The 26,573-nt window shown below is 41.7% G+C and overlaps 1 protein-coding gene across 12 annotated transcripts in view; it reads right to left on the minus strand.

Annotated features, from left to right (window-relative positions):
• The window catches only part of EIF4G3 (eukaryotic translation initiation factor 4 gamma 3), a 352,621-nt gene that overhangs the window by 238,238 nt on the left and 87,810 nt on the right, over positions 1-26,573 (minus strand). For all 12 annotated transcript variants that reach the window (XM_058676306.1, XM_058676302.1, XM_058676366.1 and 9 more), the window contains exon 2: positions 20,163-20,238. In XM_058676306.1, coding sequence (XP_058532289.1) covers positions 20,163-20,238 — 76 coding nt within the window. The remainder of the gene's footprint in view (positions 1-20,162; positions 20,239-26,573) is intronic.

Raw genomic sequence — 26,573 nt, forward strand, 5'->3', positions numbered from 1 at the left:
GTTTAGGTGCCAAAAGCTCTAAGAAACCAGAGCCTTTTCAGTTCTTCTATTTTCTAAATGATAAATTTGTGATAATTTAGAATCTCACCACAGAGTAAATCATTTTTCTATTTAGGCAGTTAAGAAAATGATTGAGTCCAATTATCAGAAATTTGACCAGAAAAATTATGCGACAGCATCTGGGCTTCATAAATATTTGATGACGTGGCAGTGAGGGCTGTCTAATGATATAACTGATGGTTAAGAATGAGATTTTCTAAACTTCCTGAAGAAGCAAAAAGTGAATCAAACAAGAATATATTCAAGCTCAATATTTTGTAAACATTTCTATAAATTTCAGTCCAAGATAACCTTCAAACATAATGCAAAACTTACTTGATTGCCTTATATTAAAATCTTAGTAAAATGGAAAACTGCACCTTTCAAAATGTAAAACTGCAAATCAATTTTTAGTGCCAATTCAATATTGTTTGTGGATCTTCATGGAAACTCTTAGGGCCACTGTAAAAAGGTCATTTGCATCTACTGACCGAATCACTGGAAATACTAGTGACCCATGTTAGCAGAAAACTGACACAAACACCGGGCAGAAAGGGTGACCCTCATGCTCACTTTGTTTTCCAGTTGCTGAAATAATGCCTAACTATGCCATTTGTTATTTAAAAAGAAAATAGCAAAAGAGCTGGCAGCGTTCACCTCAGCCTTTACACTCCACCGGACCTCCTCCCTAATGGTAAACAAGCTGGTATCCATTCTTCCAAACCCTATATTTACAAATGCCCTATATTTACAAATGCTTATCCTATAAATAAATCCAATAACACAATAATAGTCATCTTGATATGTTTTTGTCCTTATCTGTCAACATCCATTCATTCTTCCTCAAAACAAAAATAGTTCATGGCATACATGTAATTCTATTTTCTCATTTTTTAAAAAAAATTTATTTACTTGAAAGGCAAAAAGATTCATTTAGAAAAACCATCTGTCTCTGGGTCACTCCCACAAACTGACAACCAGGGCTGGGACAGGCCTAAGCCAGGAGCCAGGAATTTCTTCCAGAGTCTCCCACACAGGTGCTGGGTCCCAAGGTTTTGGGCTATCCTCCACTGCTTTCCCAGACCACAAGCAGGGAGCTGGATGGGAAACGGGGCTGCTGGGATCTGAACCAGTGCCCATATGGGATCTTGCTGGTGCATTCAAGGCAAAAACTTTAGCCTCTAGGCTACTGTCCCACACCCCAGCACAGCTGCTTTTTAAAAAATCTTTTTTAAAGATATGCAAGAATAGTGGAGGACACTGCCCAGCCACCCCCCCACCCAGGTACACTCTGCTCCTGGGTAGTGGGAGCACTGCAGATTTCCTGGGAAGGGGATCTGGCAGCATGTTGGAGCAGAGGATACCGACGGTGTATTTCCCAGGTGAGGAGTGACTTCTGGGGGCTTCCACAGACTGGACCATTACACTCACAGCTGGGCTGAGCTAAGCAGTATCACATGCCAGCGCACACACAAGCTGGGTTTGGGGGGCATGCCCGGCTGAACTAGGCTGCAGTATGCACCTGTGTCAGTCACAGCAGGAATTGGACCATGTCAGGCTGGGCTGCAGTACCTGCCACTACACAAAAGATCAGAACCTGTGTGCAGCCTGACACAGAAACTTGGTGAACTAGACTGCTAAGCCGGAGCTCCCATTGGTAAGCTGGGGTAGGCAAGGCAAGGCTGGGTTGATCACCCATTGCAATACATATGGGCTGGGTTGGGTTGGGTCAATCCAGAAAACACTTTGGCATGCGCGAGAGCCAGGATGAGGTGCAGGTCAGGCCAGGTTGGACCACAACATCCATTAGTTCACATGAGGCCAGGGTTGGGGGCAGGCCAGGCTAGGATAGCCTGCTGTACCAGCCAGTGCCTGCTGGGAATAGGGGCGGGTTGGACTGAGCCAGACTGCAACACTTGCTGCTGAATGCTGAGACTGCAGGCAGGACAACTCAGACTGGGCTGCAGCACCCAAGACATGCACAAGACTCAGGCTGGGAGCAGGCCTGTTACAGCAACTGCAGAGGCTCCCCGCTTAGTTGTTGCTTCCACTGATGAGTATGAGAGCTGGGAGTAGGAGTGGACCAGTCTGGGCAAGGTTACAGCACAAGTCAGCTGGCATGTGGGCTGGGTCTGGGGGTGGGCCAGGCTGGGTTAGGCTGCAATACCACTGGATCTCCAACTGGTAGGAGCACAGGTAGTAGGGCTGGGGGTGGGCCAAGCTGGACAGAGCAGCAGCACCCACCAACATATGTGTGGGCTAGGGCTGGGGGCGAAGTGGACTGAGTTAACCCATAGTACTATTATGTACAAGAGCCAAATGGGATGCGGGATGAGCAGGGCTAGGCTGCAACAAAGGCCATCATACACACAATCTGGGGATAGAGGAGAGCCTGGTGAGGGTTACTGGGGCTCTAGTCAACTATGCTGTGTCACCCACTGATAAGCCTGAAGATAAGACCTGTAGTGGGCTGTGCTGGGTTAGGCCACAGCACCTGTCAGTTTGTATGAGAGATAAGGCTGGGGATGGAAATGATCAGGCAGTTGCATTCACCAGTATGTGTACAGATTGGTGTAGGTGACAGACCAAACCTGACCCTGCACTGGCTGGCACACACAAGGGTGAAGTTTGAGGTAACCTCAGCCTGTTACCTCAGGTGAGGTTTCCTGGGTCACTTCCCACCCCACTGGATTGCCAGATTCAAACTCTGGCCTCAGGGAGGATCACAAGATGTCCAAGTTTGCAGTGCATGTGCTGAGACAAGACCTCCCCAGTTGCTGACGCCTGGGTGGACAGCATGCCTAGATGCACAGGAGAGCCAGCCCATTTGGCCAGTAGAGGATGTAGAATGCCTCATCAGAGGATGCAAAGGTGAACAGATTGGACAACTCTCTTGGCCAACCCTTTCGGCGAGTGTTTGAGTCTGTGACCACACTAAAGTGAACCTGATCAGCCAATAGACTGACCCTGGTGCAACAAAGCTGGCAACATCTCAGAACTATCAAAACCACTCAAGTCCCATCCATAGAATACGCTTCCCAACATCAGGATCTCTAAGGCATCAGCAAATGATCATCCCTCTTCCTCGGGTGCTGAAATTTGACAGCAAGGAATGGCCCTCTTTCATTCTCCCCAAATGAACAGAGGAGAAATAAATAAACAAACCAATAAACAAATAGGGTCCGGCAGCGTGGCCTAGCAGCTAAAGTCCTTGCCTTGAACGCCCCGGGATCCCATATGGGCACTGGTTCTAATCCCGGCAGCTCCACTTCCCATCCAGCTCCCTGCTTGTGGCCTGGGAAAGCAGTTGAGGACGGCCCAAGGCTTTGGGACCCTGCACCCACGTGGGAGATCCGGAAGAGGTTCCTGGTTCCCGGCATCGGATCGATGCGCACCGGCCCGTTGCGGCTCACTTGGGGAGTGAATCATCGGACGGAGGATCTTCCTCTCTGTCTCTCCTCCTCTCTGTATATCCGGCTTTCCAATAATAATAAATCTTAAAAAAAAATAAACAAATAAACAACATTTGTCCCACCCACCTTCCTCCACACCTGATCCTCCATGCCTTAATCAGAGGGATGCACCTCAAATATATAAACAATATTAAAAATAAAATAAAAGCTATGTTTTAAAAAGATGCCTGACAAAACAATAATACTTCACAAATCACTATTGAGGAACAGGCCCTACAACATTCAGCTAGGGATGAAACCAAGGACCCTGCACCAGGGCCAGGGCCCACCACAGACAGCCTACTTTGTAGCACAAACTTCTGTTTAAAGTATCCTGATACAGTGGAAGCTCAGCCAGATGAGAAAAGTCTAATTTATAGCCACATGTGCTGACTACCTAAGCACAAATGTAAATTATGAGCTTTAAAGATTAAAACTCCAAACCAGGAAAGGTAGCACATTTTCTGTCACCTGGCCCATTAATCCCTTGGAATGTATTTTAATGAACTCTGCTTAATTATACCTACTTTCGTCTTTCTGAACATAATCAGCAAAAGAGAATCATGGCCAACCAGCCAACACCAGTAACAGATTAAATCTTCAATAAAGTGTCAAAGAATTATAGATAATAGGTGTAATGAATTTTTAAATATTAGTTAATGACAAGAGATATAAATATAGAAAATTCACTTTAGCTTAGTTTCGTACCAAAAGTACATAACAGAACTAAAAAAATCCTATATGATCCAGAATTTTCCTGACATTTCCTTAGAAGATTCCCCAGAGAGTAATTGCAACCACAAATACCATCTGTAAAACCCGGCATTTGGAAAGCATTTGGAGCTGTTTTCCAAATGCTACTTTTCCCTCCTTTAAGTCAAGGAGAAGGAAATCATTTATAAGAATAAAGTGACAATAATCTACTGCTATATTAACACCTGGTCAATACAGCTAAAATTGCATTATTCCTACAAAAAAAGCTTTAGATGAAATTATTTAAAATGAATCAACATACCAATGGCTAAAAATTATAAAAAATGTTAACAAATACTTAGAGCATGAGGTTGATAGTATCCATCTTCTATTACTTAATTTTCTAAGTTTTCTGTCCTATATACTTACCAGTCTATTTAAGTCTATTTTTTTGTTTAATATAGTTAGACTTACCATTATTTCACAAGCTATTAATAGTATCTTATTAAAAATTGGAAATGTGGACCAAGCGTGGTAGCCTACTGACTGAATCCTTGTCTCGCATGTGCCGGGATTCCATATGGTCGCTGGTTCGTATCCTGGCTGTTCCAGTTTCCTTCCATCTCCCTACTCATGGCCTGGGAAAGCAGTAGAGGATGGCCCTTTTGGGACTCTGAACCCACGTGGGAGACCCAGAAGTTCCTGGCTCCTGGCTTCGGTTCAGCTCAGCTCCGGCCGTTGTGGCCACTTCGGGAATGAACCAGAGAATAGAAGAGCTCTCTCTTCTCTCTCCTTCTCTCTGGAAATCTGACTTTCCAATAAAAATTTAAAATGTGTGGGGCCAGCACTGTGGCAAAGCAGGCTAAGCTTTCATCTGCCACACCTGCATCCCTATAAGGGCACAGGTGTGGGTCCCAGCTGTTCCACTTGCAATCCAGCTCCCTGCTTGTAGCCTGGGAATGTAGCAAAGGAAGGTCCCAAACATTAGTCCAATATACCCACACAGCAGATCCAGAGGACTCATAGCTGCTGACTTCTGACTAGCCCAGCAGGATTTGGGGAGTGACCCACTGGATGGATCTATCTCTCTCTGTGTCTCCCTCTTAGGTAAAAACAAATCATATTTTTTTGTGGAATATGAGATTTATTTTTCTAATCACGTATGTTAGTACACACACATAGTAGTAAGAAAATTTGGTATTTTGCAAGTACAAAAATGTTTCAAATTTCATCCAGTTTCAGACAAAACATCAACTTCAAGATTACCCAAGATAAACCCAGTTTGAAACAAATGCCTATAAAAGTTTTTTAACATTTTATTATTATTATCATCATTTTATGATACAGCTCCATAGGCTCCTGGCATTTCCCTTATCCCATCCCCAATTCCCTCCCCACACCGCCTAGATCCACCTATATCATTACTAAAATATAGTTCTTCATACACAATCATATGTCCATCATTGCGGGCATGGACAATGGCAGAGTGTCCAGCATCCTATTATCAAGATATAGCACACAGTTTCATTGTAAGTCCATCTTTGTCTGGAAGTAGAAATGAATACTACATTGTATCCTCACATCTGGATCTTAGTCTCCATTTACAGCTACTGTACATCCCCTCTAATGAAAAGTCATAATACAAAATCAACAATAAAAAGAAAAATAGAAATTTACAACGCCATGAAGTTAAATAACATGTTACTAGATATGACAGTCTCCATTACACAGCTACTATACATCCCCTTAAATGAAAAGCCACAAAACAAAATCAACATCCAGGAGAAAAAAGAAATTAACAACACCAAGAAGTTAAATAACATGCTACTAAATGCCTAACATGTAGCTGAAGAGATGAAAATCAAGAACCTTCTTGAAGAAAATGATGCTACTCTATGATCTATGAGTCACTGAATGATTTAATCAGAAGGAAGTGTTTTGAAGAAATGAAACTAACAGAAAACAACAAAATCCATGCAATATACTTTCCACTGATTTTTGTTGAAGTATGTCTCTTCTAGACAATAAACAGATGCTGTTTTGTTTTTAATCCACTCTATTAATCCATGACGTTTGATTGAACTTAGGCCATTTACATTCAGAGTTTAACATGTATGGATGGTACTTCGGTCCTGTCATTTTAAGAATGGGTTGTTCATTGGTTTAGTCTTCTGTTGTCATTTTACAGGGATGTGCTTCCTGTTTGTCTTTGGTTTCATTGGGTGCTATTCCACTTCTCTGTCAACAGAACATCTTTCAGTATCATTTGTGGGGCAGGTTTGGAAGAGGCAAATTCTTATAACTTTTCTGTGGAAGAATTTTATTTCATTTTCAAAGACAAAAGAAAGCTTTGCTGGATATGTTATCCTAGGCTGACAATTTTTTTCTTTTAGAATCTAGAATCTGTCACTCCATTCTCTTCTGGCCTGTAGAGTTTCCTGTGAGAGGTCTCCTGTGAGTTTCATTGGCATTCGTTTATATGTCAGTTGATTTTTTTCACATGCACATTTCAGGATCTTTTCCTTATGTTTGATTGAAGAGAGCTTGATGATCATGTGTCTTGGTGAAGACTGCTTTTGATCAAGCCTGTTGGGAGTTCTATGCCCCTCCTGGATCTTGTTTCCCAATTCTTTCTCCAGATTAGGGAAATTTTCCTTTATTATTTCATTAAATACATTTGCAAATTCAGCTTCTCTTCCTGTACCTTCTGGGACTCCCATAACTCTTAGATTTGGCCTCTTAATAGTGTCTTTCAGTTCTTGAATACTTTTTTTGGCCTGATCCAGCTCTGCTTCCAGCTTTTTGTTTGCTTCTCCCTGATGACAGGAAATACCATCCAATTCTGAGATTCTTTCTTCTGCTTGCTTCATTTTATTTTGGAGACTCTCCATTGTACTTTTAATTTGCTCTACTGTGTTCTTAATTTCTGATATATCAGCCTTGATTTGTTTTATTGCTTCCTTAAATTCTTTGAACTCTTGTATGTGTCTCTCATTGTTGATCAGAAGCTTTAAAATGAGTCTTATGGATTCTGTATGCCCCATTTTCTCTATGTCTTCCTCAGTTAACTCTGAGATTGGCAAAGGCTTTTGCTCCTTTGCAGGGGAGTTTTCAGTCATATTCATTGTGCCTTTGTCTCTTCTTTTGCTCTTGGTCATTGCACTTCTGATTAGCAGAGTTTTCTCCTTGGGGCAGGTTTCTAAGCTCTGTTATCCACAGGTCTACAATGTGATTTTACTTATTGCAGTTGGTACACAACTTTTTGCTTGCAGCCACTTGTGCCACAACCTCCAGTGAGTTCCAGGTCTGGGTTATGTCAGATTTCCACCATGGTCTCCACAGCCCCAGCTCCTGGCTCACCACTCTCCACCTCCTGTGATACCTTGCTGAGGTTGCACCACTGTCTCTGCAACCTTTCTCCCACTTTCAGTTGGAGCAGGTCCCAGGATTAGAGAGACACCAGGTGTCCTATATAGTTAGGTTGTTGGTGGCGCTGATCTTGCTGGAACCTGTTGGATGTTAGGTCTGGGTGCCACACGGACCTACTTCGACCTTTACGATGCCACAGTCGGTATTATTTTTCTACGGGACCAGTGCAATCCACTGAACTCAGTGAGTTCTCGCAAGCTCAGCACATGCGCAGTTCACTGTTGTCCCCTGCAGTCCCAAAGCGCTTGCCACAGTGTACAAAATGGTGCCTGACGTACCACTACTAGAACTCTTGATCTGCTAGCAATCAGGTCTGAGGCCTACCCAGACCTGTCTTGGGTGGAACCTGCAGAATGCCACGTTGATGCAGTTCACCGAGTCAGAAATGAGCTCACTCCCAGCTCAGCACATGCTCAGTCCTTTCCCTTGCCTTTGCCTCCTTACACAAAATGGTGCCCAATGCAGCTCTAGGGGGCTGACTGGGCTGTGAAATCCACCCTGTTCTCGCATTGTCTGTCTGGGATCTGCTGCTCTGTCTCTGCTCCAGGGCAAATCAAACGGACCAGCAGGACAGACAGTTCTTTGTCTGGCTTTACCTCCCAATCTCCCAGTGAAAGTCCCTTCCCACCTGGTTGCTGGTGGAGTTCTGGCTGCTGGTGGAGTTCAGATCACTGTTAGCTGAATGCTGCTGGAGTATCAGTCACTGCAACACCACACCGTTGTGTCCGCTGCTTTCCTGTGTCTGTCAGTCATTCTCCAGGTATCCCTCTGCTGTTGTTCTGTCCTCTCCTATTTCCTGGAATATGTCCTCTCTGCTTCATCCTGATTAGATGTTTTTCCGTCCGTTTAAATGTGTCCTTACCCTATTCCGCCATCTGATTCTCCCCAAATAATATTTTTTTTTAAATACTGTTTTAATGTGGTGCTACTGTTGTGCCATAACAGAGTTAAAGCTCTCCTTGCAACACCAGTATTCTACATTGGATGGTTTCGGTTCCAGAAGCTTCGCTTCCGTTCCAGCTCCCTGTTAATGGGCTTGTGGAAGTAGGGGAAGATCATTTAAGTACTTGAGCCCTTGCCACTTACATGGGAAACAAGGTGGAAATCTGCGCTTCTGGTGCTAGCCTTGCACTGGACCAGCCCCAGCCATCATGGCCACCTGGAGATGCTGGATAGTGCTCATGCTCACTGTCTTTGAACTAGTTTTCTTTCTTTCTCTCCATCCATTTCTGTTGCTCTGTCTTCCAAAGAAACATTCTTAAAAACTAAAAAATTAACATTTTATTTAACACTGCATTAAATGTACTCAGATTTAGTTTCATCATCTAAAAGTACTGTTTATTACAGTAGTTTGCACCTTGCATTTAAGGGCAGTGGACACAGAGACGAGATGATGTCAGTAGCTGCTGCTAAACATCTTAGTGACGACAACATACCAGGCGTTAGCAGTTCTCATTCAGTCTACATAATGATCTTTGTAGATCAGTACTATTAGCTGTCTGACTAATAAGCAAGTAAATTGAGATGCAAAGATGCTAAGCAATTCGTCCCACAATAAGCAGAGCTGAACGAGGAAGCACCATTATGATCCACTCTTAACATTCTGCTTCCTATAGAGCATACAAACGCCAATCCATCCAATTTGATCAATCACAATACTTTCATAATTTAGATTTTTTATCATTTCCATAGCTCCTGTCCTTGTGTACATCAAGGAGAATCTAAGTATCTTATCATAATCTTGTATAACTCATATGACCTACACTATTTTAGCCTCTACAACAATAGCAGCCACATTTAGCTACATACATTTAAATGAATGGAAATGCAATAAAATTTAAAATTCAGTTCCTCAATGGTACTAGCCACACTTCAAGTGCTCACCAGGCAAGCTTCTATCAGCTTGTTTCTGAGCCTCCAATTCCAAACTGCTTCAGCAATAGGAAACTCCCATCATTAGAAGGGCTCTTCCTCTGGGAAAGCTCTGAGACTTCTATAGAAACACATCTTTGGAAGGTTCCTGTTATTTCTCCTTATCTGAAGAGTTGAATGCTGTTCATGGCTGAGTAATCACTTCAAATGCCATCTTCACAGATTTAACAGTTATAAGCACTTACTATTAGTTATCTGTTTCCTATCATACAAATGTTTTTCTATCAGTACCTAGTATAGAACTATTACAAGTATTTAATACTACCTGAATAAATGTCCATAAATGTTAACTAACCTTAATTTTGCCTACCACTTAAGAAAAATCAACACTAGAGTTAATGAATACTGCATATTCAGCATTTTGGGTTGGATGATACGTTGCTATGAAGCTTTCATGAGCACTTTGAGCATTCGGCTGCATCCACCGCCTCCACCCAATCATGCCATTAGCATTCCAAACCCCCACCACTAACAATGCCAAATGCCTCTCAGGACACTGCCAATTTCCCAGAGGACCAAAAATCACCACCAGTCAAGAACCACTGACCGGGCTCAGCAGCGTTGCCTAGTGGCTAAGGTCCTCGCCGTGATCCCATATGGCCGCTGGTTCTAATCCCGCAGCTCCACTTCCTCTCTATCTCTCCTCCTCTCAGTACATCTGACTTTGTAATAAAAATAACAAAAAAAAATCTTTAAAAAAAACAAAAAAAGAACCACTGACCAAGGTAATCCAAAATTGGAGAACTGTGAATTAAACTCTATAACAATGAACAACAATAATATTCCACTAGGGTGCACACAGAGATGGCTCAAGACCCAATTAAGATCTCAGTTCCCAGATTAGGACTGGCTCAGTTCTGAAAATACAGGGAGCATCTGAGGTGTGAACCTGCAGACAAATGATCTCTATCTGCCTTCCAAATGTAATAATAATAATAATAATAATAATAATAATAATAAATCCACATTACAAAAAACCTTTAAAAATTTCTCATTCTATTCTTACAGAATTAGGAAATCAGCACTTAATATTTTATTAAAATAAATGACATCATTATTTTATCAAAGATAAATATTCTTCCACAGTGATATACCTGCTATTTCTTATTTTGTAAATTATGAAATACCATTTTTGATCTATCAAGCTAGCAAAAAAATGCAGAAACGTAAGATCTCAAATTGTCAAGATAGAACAGAAAGGCCACACTCTTGTACTTCTTGCCTCAAATGTTAAGCTATCATAATTTCACAGTGTCAATAAAGTAGAGAAAACCGAAGTGGTTCAAATCCTATACATATATTTTAACTCATTAATGTTGCTTCTGGACTCTTAACCAAATGAAATTATTCAAAACATAGAAAACTACAAACATACATAGATGTGTGAATATGTATTTTATATATACTATGTATTTTATATATACGTTATTAAAATAACAAATGTAAGAGACAGACCCTTTAAGCCAAAAACTCGTCTACAAACTTATACTTTATATATTATGGCTCACTTCCTTGAGAAACTACTTAAGTTGTTCAAATTATGATTATGAATGCTATAACAGCCATTCATACTATACAATGTTACACTTAAAAACAAAACTTTGGCAGAGGGCATTTGACCTAGTGGCTAAGAAGCTTACTGGGATGCACAACTCCAATATCAGAGTGCCTGGGTTCGAATCCTAACTCCACCATCCTGATCATCAGTCTACAGGAAGGAGACAATAGTCGAACAGTTACATACTGGATGCCAACCCACATGGAAGACCTGTACTGGGGCACCAACTTCCAACTGCAGGCAAGATGTAAGTCAGTTGATATTTCTGTCTTCCAAAAATAATAAATTGTTGGAAGTTAATTCTTCAAAACTACCAAACTCAATACAACTGCTATGATTTAAATCACATTTAATAAAAAATCAAACCCTACTGTGAGGTGTGGGAGGCAGTCCACTAGAAAATACAACTACAACAGACTGATGGATTATTTTACATTTTCATTCAGGAACAAAACACTGAGATAGCAGAAACCTGTAACTCTCAAAATTATTATAGCTTGATTCTTTTTATATCAAGATCAGAAAAGTGGGCCCGGCGGCGTGGCCTAGCGGCTAAGGTCCTTGCCTTGAACGCCCCGGGATCCCATATGGGCGCCGGTTCTGATCCCAGCAGCTCCACTTCCCATCCAGCTCCCTGCTTGTGGCCTGGGAAAGCAGTTGAGGACAGCCCAATGCATTGGGACACTGCATACGTGTGGGAGACCTGGAAGAGGTTCCAGGTTCCCGGCATCGGATCGGCGCGCACCGACCCGTTATGGCTCACTTGGGGAGTGAATCATCGGACGGAGGATCTTCCTCTCTGTCTCTCCTCCTCCGTATATCTGACTTTGCTATAAAAAAAATAAATCTTAAAGAAAAAAAAAGATCAGAAAAGTATATATAAATCCATGACAACAAGTAGCTAAATGATGGAAGAAGATAAAAAGGAAACAATTCAAAAGGCAGAAGGAGAGTTTGGGAGAAGACAGACATGCTAAGTTTTTGGTAGTAGGAAAGACTTCAAGTTCATGACAACAGTATTAAAAAATAACATGACACCATAAAGTACCCAAGTATAACAAGTTAATACAAATTTTAAACACAAAGTGAAGTAGGCACTATGGTGTAGTGGGTTATCCCGATCTGCCATTGAGATGCTCACATCCAAAATCAGAGAGGGAGTTCAAGTTCCAGCCATTCACTCCATTTCTGAACCAGATTTCTGAAGACAATGCATAATGGTTCAAGTTCTTGAGACCCTGCCACCACATGAGATCCAGATAAAGTTTCTGTCTAAAGCCCCACCTACTGCAGGCATTTAGGAAGAAAACCAACAGATGGAGGATATTGTGTGTGAGTGTCAGAGAGAGTGAGACAAACTGTCTCTCAAATAGTCTTTATGCAATCTTTTGAAAAATGCCTATGCATGCCCTTTACTCATTTCATAACTATATTTCTGGTTTTGTTATTATTGAATTTCTTGAGCTTCTTATATATTTTGGGTATTAATCCTTTACTAAATATACAGTTTGCAAATATTTTCTCCCGGGACCAGCACATTAGCCTCATGGCTAAAATCCTTGCCTTGCACACACTGGGATATCATATGGGTGCCGGTCCATGTCCCAGCTTTTCCACTCTCTCTGTTTGTGGCCTGGGAGGGCAGCTGCAGACATCCCAAAGCCTTGGGACCCTGCAGCACACGCATGGGAAGACCTGGAAGAAGCTGCTGCCTCCTGGCTTTAGATCGGCTCAGCTCTAGCTGTTGCAGCTGCTTGGGGAGTGAACCAGCAAATGGAACATCTTTCTCTCTGTAACTCCTTCTCTCTGTATATAAAAAAATATATAGTTTCTCCCATTCTATCAGTTATCCCTTTGCTGTTTCCCTTGCTGTGTTAGCTTGATACAATACTATTTGTCAATTCTTGCCTTTATTAGCTGTGCTACTGGGTCTTTTCCAAGAAGTCTGTGCCAATGCCACTGACATATAGTGTTTCCCCTATGTTATCATTTGGTAAATGTAATCATTTAACAGTGTTAGGTTTTATATTTTACATTCCTAATCCACTGTAAGTTTATTTTATTATATTACTACTACTACTACCACTATTATTTTATTGTAAACACAGATCAGATCAGAGAGGAAAGATCTTTCATCCATTGGTTTACTCCCCAAATGGCTGCAACAGTCAGAGCTGAGCCGATTTGAAGCCAGGAGCCAGGACCTTTTTCTCAGTCTCCCACATGAATACAGAATCCCAAGGCCTTCGCCCATCCGCAACTGCTTTCCTAGGCCACAAAGAGGGGGCTGGATGGGAAGTGGAGCAGCCAGGACAGGTACCGATGCTCACATGAGATCCTGTTACATGCAAGGCAAGGATTTAGCCATTGAGCCATCACACTAGCCCTATAAGCTTATTTTTATATAAGGTAAGGTACATATTTCTGCAGGCAGAGATCCAATTTTCCTGACACCATTTATTAAAGAGACCATTATTTCTCTACAGAGTGACTAGCTTGTTTGACAAACGCCACTGGTTGCAGATGCACATATTAATCCCCAGGGATTATATTCTCTCTCAGTGGTTAACATGTCTAGTCTCATACCAGTACCTAGTGCTCTGATAACTTCCGCGTAATACGCTTTAAAATCAGGTATTGTGAACTTCCAGCTTTATTTTTACTGTTTAGGATTGTGTTAGCTATTTGGGGTCTCATGATTCTGTATGAATTTTAAGGTCATTTTTCCAGATATAAGAACATCCTTGATACTTTAATTGTGAGAAAGCTGAATCTACAAATTGTTTTGGGTTGTATGGACATTTTTAATGATATTCATTCATTCATAGATGAACATAGAAGATTTTCTCTTTTTTTGGTGTTATCCATTTCTTTCCATATTTTTTGGAATTTTCACTGTAAAGTTCTTTTACATCCTTGCTTTAATTTATCCCAATGTCTTTAAATTTTTTGTAGCTGTGTGAATGGGACTGATCTTACAAATCCTTTTTCAGTCATAGCACTGTCTGTGTAATACAAAGGTTACTAACTTGTGAATGTTGATTTTATATCCTGAAACTTTGACAAATGCTCTTATGAGCTTCAAGATTATCTCAGCAGAATCTTTGGTTCCCCAATGTATGCAATCACATCATCTACAAACAGAAATAACTTGACTCTCACCTTTCCCTTTTATAACCTCTATGATTTATTTTTCTTGTCTAATAACTGCAACTGAGATTTCTAGATCTATATTGAATAGAAATGATGACAGTGGGTTGATTTTCTAATTAGATTATATAAAGCTACAGAAACAAAAAAGACTTTATAAAGCATAAATGAGTTAAAAATAATCATGATACTTTATAGTACTAAACAGTAATTTATTTGTCAGACAGCAAGTTAAATAACCAAAATTTTCAAAAGAAAGGGCCTGGCACAGCAGTCTAGCAGCTAAATCTTTGCCTTGCATGTGCCGGCATCCCATTGGGGCACCAGTTTATATCCAACCACTTCCCATCTAGCTCCCTGCCTGTGGCCTGGGAAAGCAGTCAAGAACGTCTCAAAGCTTTGGAACCCTGCATCCACGTGCAAGACATGGAAGAATCTCCAAAGCTCCTGACTCCTGGCTTCAGACTGACTCAGCTCCGCTGTTGTGGCCACTTGCAGAGTGAGCCAGAAAATGGAAGATTTTTCTCTCTGTATCTCCCACTCTGTATAAATCTAACTTCCAATAAAACAAATAAATCTTAAAAGTTTTTTTCAAATGAAATTAATAAGAAATATTACCACCTCCAAAACAGACTGCTGCTTCTTTTAACAGTGTCATTATTAAGTGTATTGTTCTAACTGGTAATAAAATTAAATTCCCATAAGCAAAATATATTTTAAAAAATTGTAAAATGGGGCATGGTGAGGTAGCCTTATGGCTAAAGACCACGCCTTGCATGCGTTGGGATCCTGTATATATGCCAGCTCATGTCCCAGCTGCCCAATTCCCATCCAGCTCCTTGCTTGTGGCCTGGGAGGGCAGTTGAGGATGGCCTAAAGCCTTGGCATCCTACACCTGCATGAGAGACTGGCTCCTGGCTTCGGATCAGCTTGGCTCCGGCCATTGCAGCCACTTGGGAAATGAATCATCAGACAGAAGATCTTCCTCTCTGTCTCTCCTCCTCTCTGTATATCTAACGTTCCAATAAAAAATAAACATTTTAAAAATTGTAAAACGGTAAAACTCCATAGACTGTATCACAGACACATGCACAAACCTAAGTTATCTATATATTTAACTTGAGCATCTTTAACTTTGACATTTCTCCTCTATAATTCATGCTGTTCTTACTCAAGTTTAGAAAAATATTTTGTTAGGGCCCAGAACAGCTGCTCAAATCCCTCCCCTTTAACCACTGGGATCCCATGTGGGCATCCCAGCTACTGCGGCCATTTGGGGAGTGAACCAGAAGATAGCAGATCTCTTTCTCTCTTTTTCTCTCCCTCTCTCTCTGAAATCAGGTTTTCAAATAAAAATAAACCTTTAAGAAAAAAGTAAAATATTTCCTTGATTCCCTTCATATTTCTATGATTAACCACCCTACTGTTAATTATGGCTAATGATAAATCATGACATATCCTGCCTTCTGGTCTCCAATCAATGTTCCAAAGAGAAACTTGTCTTAACAAAATTTTAAAAAAGGAATTCTAAAAGTGGAGTCCATCTTGTAATGTTTCTTTGATTATTAGCAGAGAACCTATCTAAAATGTCTGATATACGCGCCTCTGTAAATGGCATAATAAAGTAAAACCTTCATGAAAGAATTCTTAGACTGGCCAAAAGTCTCACTGCCTTTCAAAGAATTTCACAAAAGTGACATATTGCCATGACATGCCAAGGCAGCAGGAGGTGAACCAAAGATGAGCCTTTATTTTATGACATAAAAAATATGGTAATGAACCTAGACATTGGAGGAATAGAGATAAATAAAAAATTCCAGAGCTGAGGAAAAGGAGGAATGAGTTGAAAGCAGCTCCTCAACCACTATCCTGCCAATTAAGCCAAGAATGCACGCCAAATGGCCAAAGTGAAACAGAAACTTAACTAGGGCTAGAAATAGCTTACTAAAAGCAGAGAACAACATACTCAAGATCATTTATACTATTTAAAATTCTTTGTCCTCTCAGAATAGGTACAACATTTACATATACTTCATGAACTAATCAAAAACTTATATGTGACAGTAATTTTCTATAGTAAAGATCAAATTGATCTAACAAATAAATTTAAAAACACAGAATGAAAGAGGCTACAAAAGTAAATAGCTCATAAGTAGCTGATGTGCAACATGTATAAACCTGAACAATACATATAAACCTAGCAGTAGTTTCACACAAATCAGGGAAAATTATCCTACACCTGACCTGAAGGTTACTTTTTAACATCTTCAAAAACTTGCCTCCACCCTATCTCCTAACTTCAGGTTAAAAATTGTAACACATTTGTTATACACCCCTGGCCACTACATAAACAACATGCCCTGATATGGAGCGCAGGCATCCCAAATGGTGACTTAAATCACTGCAGCAAAAGCCCATCCCTAAAGTTTCATTAAAGCAGCCAGTACATCCATGATAAATAATGGGGCTCTCAAATACTAGAAAAACAGGCTTGTGGTAGGAGAGGGGGAGGACGTGGAGGAAGGAGGGAAGGTCCAGTGGCACAACAGGCTTATCTTCAGCCTACAAGTTCATGCTCCAGCTGCTCCACTTCCCATCCAGCTCCCTGCTGTAGCCTGCGAATGTAGCAGAGGATGCCTCAAGTCCTCAGGCCCCTGCCAATCCCCATGGGAGACCTAGAGGAGGCTCCCGTCTCCTGACTTCAGATCAGCTCAGTTCCAGCCACTGCAGCCATTTGAGTAGTGAACTTGTGGGTGGAATATCTTTGTTTCTTTCCTCTCTGTAAATCTGCCTTTCCTATAAAAACAAATCCTAAAAAAAAAAAAGAAGAAGATAGGCTTGGGGTCAGTACTGAGCAGTAGCACATTAAGCCACTGCCTGTGGTATCAGTGCACGTTGTTTCACGTCACAGGCGTGCAGAGCAGAGCACAGCCATGGCCATTCCCAGGACTTGCTAACAGCTGCATGTCCCCAGAGCGAATGCCACCTGCCCCCCTATTAGTTTTACTGTCTTCTGGACTGGCCCTGTTCCATCGAGGCCACCTTCTCAGTCCTCCAACACTTTGTCCCGTTGTCCACCTGGGACTAGACTCTATAGCCAATATCACTGTGCCATGTCAAATGCAGCTTCCTGACAATGGCCTAGAAAAAGCTATGGAAAATGGCCCAAGTACTTGGGCCCGTGCACCCACATGGGAGACCCAGAGGAAACTCCAGACTCCTGGCTTTGGCTTGTCACAGCCCAAACCATTGCTGTCAGTCGGGGATTGGACCAGTAGATGGAGGATCTCTTTCTGTCACTGTTTCTCCGTCTCTCCCTTTCTAATTCTTTTTAAAATAAAGTAATAAGGTTTAACTCAGAACATGCTCTAAATTCCCCTAGGGTTACTGTCAGGAATTTAAAATTTGCTTTGAATTTTATTACATGTAAACTTATAATCAATCATTTAATATAAAAATTAAGCTTCGGGCCCGGCGGCGTGGCCTAGCGGCTAAAGTCCTCGCCTTGAAAGCCCCGGGATCCCATATGGGCGCCGGTTCTAATCCCGGCGGCTCCACTTCCCATCCAGCTCCCTGCTTGTGGCCTGGGAAAGCAGTTGAGGACGGCCCAATGCATTGGGACACTGCACCCGCGTGGGAGACCCGGAAGAGGTTCCGGGTTCCCGGCATCGGATCGGCGCGCACCGGCCCGTTGCGGCTCACTTGGGGAGTGAATCATCGGATGGAAGATCTTCCTCTCTGTCTCTCCTCTGTATATATCTGGCTGTAATAAAATGAATAAATCTTAAAAAAAAAAAAAAAAAAAAAAATTAAGCTTCTTCTTAAAACAAGTATTTATTATTCTAGTCAAATTTTTATATGGTAATGTGAGTGACTTAAAGAGCTTAAAATGTTGAAGTTAGTAAAACTTCAAAGACTTAAGATACAACATCCAAAAAGAAAATAATGTTCTCAGTCATCAAAAAGATATGTCTAGCAGGGACAGGCTGCTTCAAGTTGGGCTGCAAAACCCATCAGAGCATAAGGTAACTGGAGACAGAGGTAGATTCTGTATGGCTTTTTGGGGGTTGATGACAGGCATGGCTACAGAACTCACACTCACAGGAGCCAGGGCTGGGAGCAGCCAAGCTGCAGCACCTGCTGGTACTACACACAAAGACTGGACTGTGGGTGGACCATGCCAGGCTAGACCACAAAATCCACTGGCACCCATATCTGGGCCAGAGAATTGGTTTAGTAAGGGAACTTTGGGAAGTTCCTGCTAGGCCATAGCTCATGCTGGTGAGCACTACAGCCAGTGCTGGGGGGCAGGCCAGGCAAGGCTGGGCTACAGCACCTAACAATATGCTCAGGGTGGGCTGGATCAGGCCGGTCTAAAGCACCGGCATGCACGAGAACCACGATGGGGCACAGGGCAGGCTGGGCTGGACTGTAACATCTGCCAGTTCACTTGAGTGCCAGACTGGCGGCAGGCCAAGCTGGGCTAGGCTATTGTATCTGCCAGCAGAAACTGGGACTGGGGGTGGGCTGGGCTAAGCCAGACTGCAACACCAGCTGGCAATTGCTTAGACTGAGGGGAGGACACACCAGGCTGGAAGCGGGCCTGACAGGAGAACTTTGGGGACTCCCCTGCTAGGCTGCTGCTTCCACTGGTAAATCTGAGCTGGGACTGGGTGTGGGCCAGGCCAGAAAGAGCAACAGCACATGTCGACATGTGTATGGGCTGTGTCTGGGGGCAGGCTTAGCTGGGCTAGGCTGCAGCACTCACTGGCAAGTGATGGGACTAGGGTAAATCACATTAGCCTGGATTGGAGCACCCTCTAGCAAGTACAACATCCATGGTCAGGAGCAGGCCTGGTAGGGGACCCATAAGTCACAGCTCCAGGGCTGGGGACCTCACCCCAGGCCTTCAACTTATCCCACCCCACCTGTCACAGATTCAAGAAGAAGAAAAAGAAGTACTAAAACACTTGTATCACCTACCTGCCTCCATACCTCAATTCTCCCTACCCTAATAATAGGCCCATATGGGCACACATCCACTTAACTATGTAAACAATGTTAAAAACAAAATAAAATGGGGGCTGGCATGGTGGCCTAGTGGCTAAAGTTCTCCCTCGCCTTGCAATTCATATGGGCACCAGTTCTAATCCCAGCTGCTCCACTTCCCTTCTAGCTCCCTGCTTACAGTCTGTGAAGGCAGTCAAGGATGACCCAAGGTCTTGGCACCCTGCACCTGAGTGGGAGAACCAGAAGAGTTTCCAGGCTCCTGGCTGGATCAGATCAGCTCCAGCCACTGTGGCTGCTTAGAGAGTGAACCAGAGGACAGAAGATCTTTCTATATCTCCTTTTCTCTGTACATCTCCCTTTCCAATGAAATTAAATAAATCTTTAAATATATACATAAAAATATGGTTTTAAATATATATATATGGCTATATATATATAACCACATATATATGGTTTTAAATATATATATGGTTTAAAATATATATATATATATAAATTTGGTTTCTGCCACCCATAGGGAGACCTTGACTAAATTCCCAGCTCCTAATTTTAAGCATGTTCAAACATCCACAGCTTCTGGTTACAGTGGATATTTGGAAAGTAAACTAGCAGAGATGTCTCTCAAGCTTCTAAAAACGCTCTTTCAATTTGCTGGGAGAAGGAAAAGGCAACAGTTGCAAACACCAATATATCTGAACACAACGTTTGTTTCCACTTCATTTCTTAGATCAATAGGAAAAATGTCTATTATAATATATACACCTAATTCTATTTCTGATCTACTGAATTTTTTTTAACAAAAAACCTAATATGTGACTTATGTAAACTCTGTCTATAATACTAAGGGTTTAAATGCAAATGCAGAAACACAACATGACAAACATCCTTCAGACACTCACCGTGCTGTAGACTGCTGAGACTGTGGGAGTGAAGATTCGATCCTCGAGGGGCTGCTGCACAGGACCTCTGGGAATTCTGCAAGACTGAGTTAAGGATGACCCAAAAATGGATTGTTTTAGCAGTAACAGAAAATTGATCCCATAAAACACTGTCAATGATCCAAGCACTTGCAGCAACTAGTAGTATTGTACACTTTGACAAAAAAAAAAAAAGGAAAACAGAAGTTTTTCATATTTTAATGTCATTAAATCAACCTCTCTAAAAGTGATTCCCATTGTAGGGGAGGGGTAGAAGCAGGGTACAAAAAGTATTTCATGGAATCTCAAAGTCTAAGCAGAATACTCAAAACACAAACCTAAATCACCCAGACGAAATTGCTGACAAAGGCCCAGGCTGTCCGTTTCAACACAGGAGTAGCAAATACAATTGTTTCCTCGTTCATTTTAGTTACTACTTCCCCATATTTATCCACCAGCTCCTCATTTTTACAGAGGCTACCCAGCGTAACTTAATTTAAAATATTTCAGCATTATCAGCAGGACACTGTGTTAAGCGACAAAATTTTCCTTCTACTCAGCTTTGAAACGAAAAGATATAAATTCTTCTATCTGGTAGCGGTTCTTTAGAAACTCAAAGCACTCGTGCACTCATGACCTAATATCAACAACCAGAAGCACCAGGGGTTGGTGCTACGGTGCAGTCCACTTAAGCCTCTGCTTGCAGGTGCCAACATCTCATATGGGCACCAGTTCATGTCGCCGCTGTTCCACTTCTGATTCAGCTCTCTGCTTATGGTCTGGAAAAGCAAGGGAGGATGGTTCAAGTCCATGGGCCCCTGTACTCAAAGAGAGACCCAGAAGAAGCTCCTCGTTCCTGGCTTTGTACCTGCTCAGCTCCAACCACTGCAGTCATTTAGGGAATGAATCAGAAGATAGAATACTTCTGTTTCTCCTCTCTGTAACTCTGGGCTTCAAAATGAAACCTTTTTAAAGTATTAAGATAAAAAGCTTGACACCAGCAGTTGAATAGCAGTAATTTCTGCATAACTATACTTTGTTTTAGAGGATTCATATTATTTATTTGAAAGGCAGAGGGACAGAGAAGGAGAGATAGAGTTCTGGCATCCACTGGTTCATTCTCCCAAATAGCCACAAAGACCAGGACTGGCCAGGCTGAAACCAGCAGCTCCATCCTGGTTCCCATGTGGGCAGCAGGGGTCCAAGCACTTAGATCATCTTCTGCTACTTTCCCAGGCACATGAGCAGGGAGCTAGATCCAAAGCAGAACAGCCAGACACAAACCAGCTGTCCAATATGGAATGCGATCATCATAAGCAGCAGCTTAACCCGGGTGCTGCACTACAACAAAGATCCCATATAAACTGTATTTGTGTACAATGGATAATAAGCAGCTCATATGATTCAAATGCACTTTTGACAAATGACCATAAACGTAGAAAACCCAAAATGAGAGAATGCTTCCTTTAATATAAAAGATGTTTATATTTAATACTTCTCAAAATCATGTCCCTTCTTAATTCAAGGACACTGAATGGAATACAAAGCAAGAGCTGCACATCATATGTTTCAAAGAGTGACCAGAAGTTGCCAATGGACTTATTTATATCTAAGTAGCCATAAATTGCTGATGTGGAAAGGAAAATGAAACAAAATCCCTGCTTTGGTCATTAAAATTGGTAACACTGACCCAGTCTCTGGATAAGTCTTTCGAATTAGCAAGCTTAGTATCACCACCATCCCCTCTAAGGAGCTCATTTTAAAAACTGCAGTGAGAAAAGATAACAGCAAAAACCTCTCATCAAAGAGTTGTTTCATCTAAACTACACACAGGCAGGTTCCAAACACAAATACAAACACCTGCCAGGTTTTCAGACAAAAATCCTTAATACCAGTTTGTCAATTCTTCCAGAACTAAGATTAAACCTTTGCTGCAGCAAGACCTTTTTTGCATTTCAGTTCTGCCTTGTAGCCACGTGACTGTTGCAAAATACATGTATTCTTCTAAAGTGACAATGCTGCTTTTCGCACAGCACTCTCACAATGAGATTAAACTCGCAAGTGAGCTTCCAGTACTATTCCTACAAAGCTGAGCCACTCCAATTAACTTTCCAAAGGTAATACTAGGACTCTTCATTTCTACTGTTTATTTTACTCACTAACAAGATTATTATAATTAGGGGCACAGGTTGCAGAAGAGTGGGTTGAGCGACACCTTGGGATGCACACATTCCATTCCTGAAGCGCCTGGGTGGCCGATGGCAGGAACAGGGCTCAAGCACTCGGGTCCCTAACACCCGGATGGGAGCCCCAGCTGCTTGTGTGCATTTGGAAGTGAACCAGCAATAGAAAAATCTCTCTCTCTCTGAACCCACCCTATCCACATCACTAAACCTTTCAAATAAATTTTGTTTCAATAAATTGTTGGGGTGTTAAAAATTGCAAGAAGATGAAATCAGTCTATTTCAAATCTTTCTTTCAATAAATAGTTGTGGGGCCCAACAAGACAGCCTAGTGGCTAAATCCTCACCTTGCATGCACTGGGATCCCATATGGGCACCAATTTCTGTTCTGGCCACTCCACTCCCCAACCCCTTACCCTGCTTATGGTCTGGGAAAGCAGGAAAGGATGGCTCAAAGCCCTGGAATCCTGCACTTATGTGGGAGACCTGAAAGAAGCTCATGGCTCCTGGCTTCAGATTGGCTCAGCTCCGGCTACTGCAGCCCCTTGGGCAGTGAACCAGCAGATGAAGATTTTTTATCTTTCTTTCTCTGTAAAATTTACCTTTCCAAGAAAAATTAATAAAATCTTTGCAATAAACAAATAGATAGATAGATAGATAGATAGCTGAGGTATTTAATCAAGTTCAAATTCCACAATGGAATTGAGTTTTCTCACACTATTAATACAATAACTTAACATCCTCAGCAGGATGAAGTAACAGCCTATTAAATACATTAATATCTCTATTGCAAAATACATGAACATCCAAATTTCTGCACATCTTTCCAGAAATAATTTAAGTTTATAAAATGAAAGAATTTTCCAAACTCTTTAGAATTCATAATTTCAGTTATACCTGCTTTCCCATTCTCTAGAAATTCCCATTTCAGTATTAATTACTAGATCCTATTATATTAATTTAAAAAATAAAAAACATTTAGGGTCTGGCACAATAGCCTAGTGGTTAAAGTCTTTGACTTGCATCCATCAGGATCCCATATGGGTACTGGTTTGTATCCCAATTGCTCCACTTTCCATCCAGCTCCCTGCTTGTGGCCTGGGAAAGCAGTGGAGGACGGCCCAAAGCCTTGGGATGCTGCACCCACGTGGGAGATCCAGAAGAAGCTCCTGGCTCCTGGCTTCGGATCGGCTCAGCTCTGGCCTTTGTGGCCACTTGGGGAGTAAATAAGCAGACAGAAGACCTTTCTTCTCTGTCTTTTTCTGTAAATCTGACCCAATAAAAATATTTTTTTTAATTTACACAAAAAAAAATTTGAAAGCCATAATTACAGAAAAGGGAGACACACACACACACATCTTCCATCCAATGGTTCACTCCCCAAATGGCCGCAACAACTGGAGCTGGGCCAGGCCAAAGTCAGGAACCCAGAACATCTTGTGTGTTCCTCATGTGGGGACATAGACCCAAGCACTTGGGCCAACCTACAATGCTTTCCCAGGCCATAAGCAGAGAGCTGGACTGGAAGTGTAGCAGCCAGAACTCAAACTGACATCTATATGGGATGCTGGCACTGCAAATGGTGTTTTAATTGCTATGCAGTAGTATCAACCCCATCATGCCAGATTTTCAGCAAATCCAGAAACATCAGCCTCAAAGTGCTTCACCAAGAAAATATTTAGTTCTCATTTTCTACTAACTAGAACACAATTCACAACACAGCAGCAAACTGATTTATAGTCAGTTATGTATTAAGTCTGCCCAAAAACATTCTGTCTGTATAGGTATTTTAATAACAGTAAGAGAGCATGTTTAGCCCAGCAGTTAAGGTGTCCTTTGGATCAAACACATCCTTAACCGGAGAACCTGGCTAGGTTCAAGATTCAGCTCGGCTTCTACCTTCAACATCTTGTTCATACATAGCCTGGGATGCTGCAGATGATGACACCAGTCCTCGGATTCCTGCTACACAAGTGAGGACCACAATGAAGCTCCTGTTTTCAGCCTGACCCAGCCCTGCTCCTGCAGCTACTTGGGAAGTGAGCCAGTGGATGGAAGGGAAGATCTATTTCTCTCTCTCTCTGAAACTTGGCCTTTCAAACAGATTTTTTTTTAAATGCGTGCTATGGTCATATCAGAGTAAAGTGGAAGACACAATTTAGTATTAATGATATAACTATACTTTTTTTTTTAACCTGACGACTTGGCTTGCTAAGTTGAGTTCTTTATAATAAACTATCTTACATGTATTTTCTCTCATCTAAATTTACTAACTCATATTTTATCCATTCTGTACATGAGTCATCAATCATGCACATATAAACAAACACCTCACATTCGTATCTACTTAATTTTATCACACTGACAATGATACATTCCATCTTGAAATTTAATCATTCACTTAATATTTACTGTCTTAGTTTCCCAGTAGTCTGCATAAGGTTGAAAATCTTACTCAATTTAAATCACCGAGGACAAAAGTACTAAGTTATGACTAAAGAAAAACCATTGATACACCAGTATGCACTCATCCAATTCATATCCTTGTGATCAAAACCAATTTAACTGTAACTGATCAAACAGCCACAGCTTTACCTACACTGAATCATTCACTATACTGCTCAAAAAGGGGTCCTCAGAGGGGGGAGGACCCCTCTGAAAATGAAAATGGACCCCAAAATGAAAATGGTTTTAATATGAGACACTTCATCCAGGAAATAAGCAATAAGCCTATGATAATCCTCTCCTTTCTCTCTTATTCTCTCATCATCTCTCTCATTACAACTATGAACTCCAGACTAAAAAGGCAATAGAAGGCCAACATGCTGGCTCAGTTAGCTAATCCTCCCCCCGCAAGTGCTGATACTGCATAGGGACCCTACTGCTCCTTCTCCCTCCCATACAGCTTCCTGCTTGTGGCCTGAAAAAGCAGTAGAGGAGGGCTTGCATCCCTGCATGCACATGGGAGTCCTGGAAAAGGCTCCTGGCTCCTGGTTAGAATCAGCTCAGCTTCAGCCATTGCAGCCTTTTAGGGAGTGAACCAGTGAATGGAAGATCTTTCTTTCCTCTCTGTAAGTCTGCCTTTCCAAAGGGGGAGAAAAAAAGTCAATCTTAAAAAAAAAAAAGGCAACATAACTGGGGGCTCAAAAAATATACAGGTGAATAGCAGAAAGAAGTAAATTGGTGAAGGTCAAAAAAGCAGAGTTTATCTCATTTTTTTTGTGTTTTTTTTTTCTTTCATTTGTGGCTCATCTGTACATGCTTTGCCTTGAAGATTGGCTCTGGTTTCGCAACTATATAAAAGAGTAGCAATACACACAACTTTGGTCTGTTATGTCGACAAAGAAACCCAATTACTGGGGCCAGCGATGTGGCTTAGCAACTTAAGCCACTATTTGCAACAACAGCATTCCACATATGTGCTGGTTCTAGTTTAGTTCCCTTTTAATGTGCCTGGGAAAGCAGCAGAGTAAGGCACAAGTACTGAGCTCTTGCACCCACATAGGACGTCTGGATGAAGCTCCTAACTCCTGACTCTTGGCTTTGCGCTGGCCCAGTCCCAACTACTGTGGTCATTTGGGCAGTGAACACCCAGATGGAGATCTCTGTCTCCCCCCTCTGATTCTTTCAAGTAAATAAAAATCAATCTAAAAAATACAAATCCAATTTGCCAAGTCATCTCTGTTGCCTCCAAGAACCTGCATCAGCAGGAAATGTAGTCAGAAGTCTGAACTGGGCATCAAATCCAAGCATTCAGATAAAGGATGCAAGCATCTTAATCACTAAATGGCTGCTCCTTGTTTTGCCTTTTGATCACCTTCTCTGCCCCCTTTCACACTGATCTTACTATCAGCTACCCAGTCACCTACATCCAATGTTACAGGGAGGCAGCTGGAAAAAAAAAAAAGGAAAAACCCTGGTGGGGGTGGGGGAACCCCAGGATGGGCGAGCAGGCAGGATAAACCTCTTGCTGCTCCATACATATCATTTAACTTCTATAAATCCTATCTTAATAAGGTTTTAGAAAAGTTACATGAATTTCAAAGGAAAGAATATCATTAATTCATTTTATCTAAAGGAGGTGTAAATAGTGAGTTTAAGCATATGCTTGCAGGATTAAAAAAGCAGCAGAAATCAGAATGAAAAGATGCAAGATCCCGCTCCCCTTTTATTGAAATGACCAAGTTTCAGCTTTCCTAGCTAGCAGTAG

The sequence above is a fragment of the Ochotona princeps genome, chromosome 2 (assembly GCF_030435755.1).
Source record: "Ochotona princeps isolate mOchPri1 chromosome 2, mOchPri1.hap1, whole genome shotgun sequence".
Taxonomy (NCBI): domain Eukaryota; kingdom Metazoa; phylum Chordata; class Mammalia; order Lagomorpha; family Ochotonidae; genus Ochotona; species Ochotona princeps.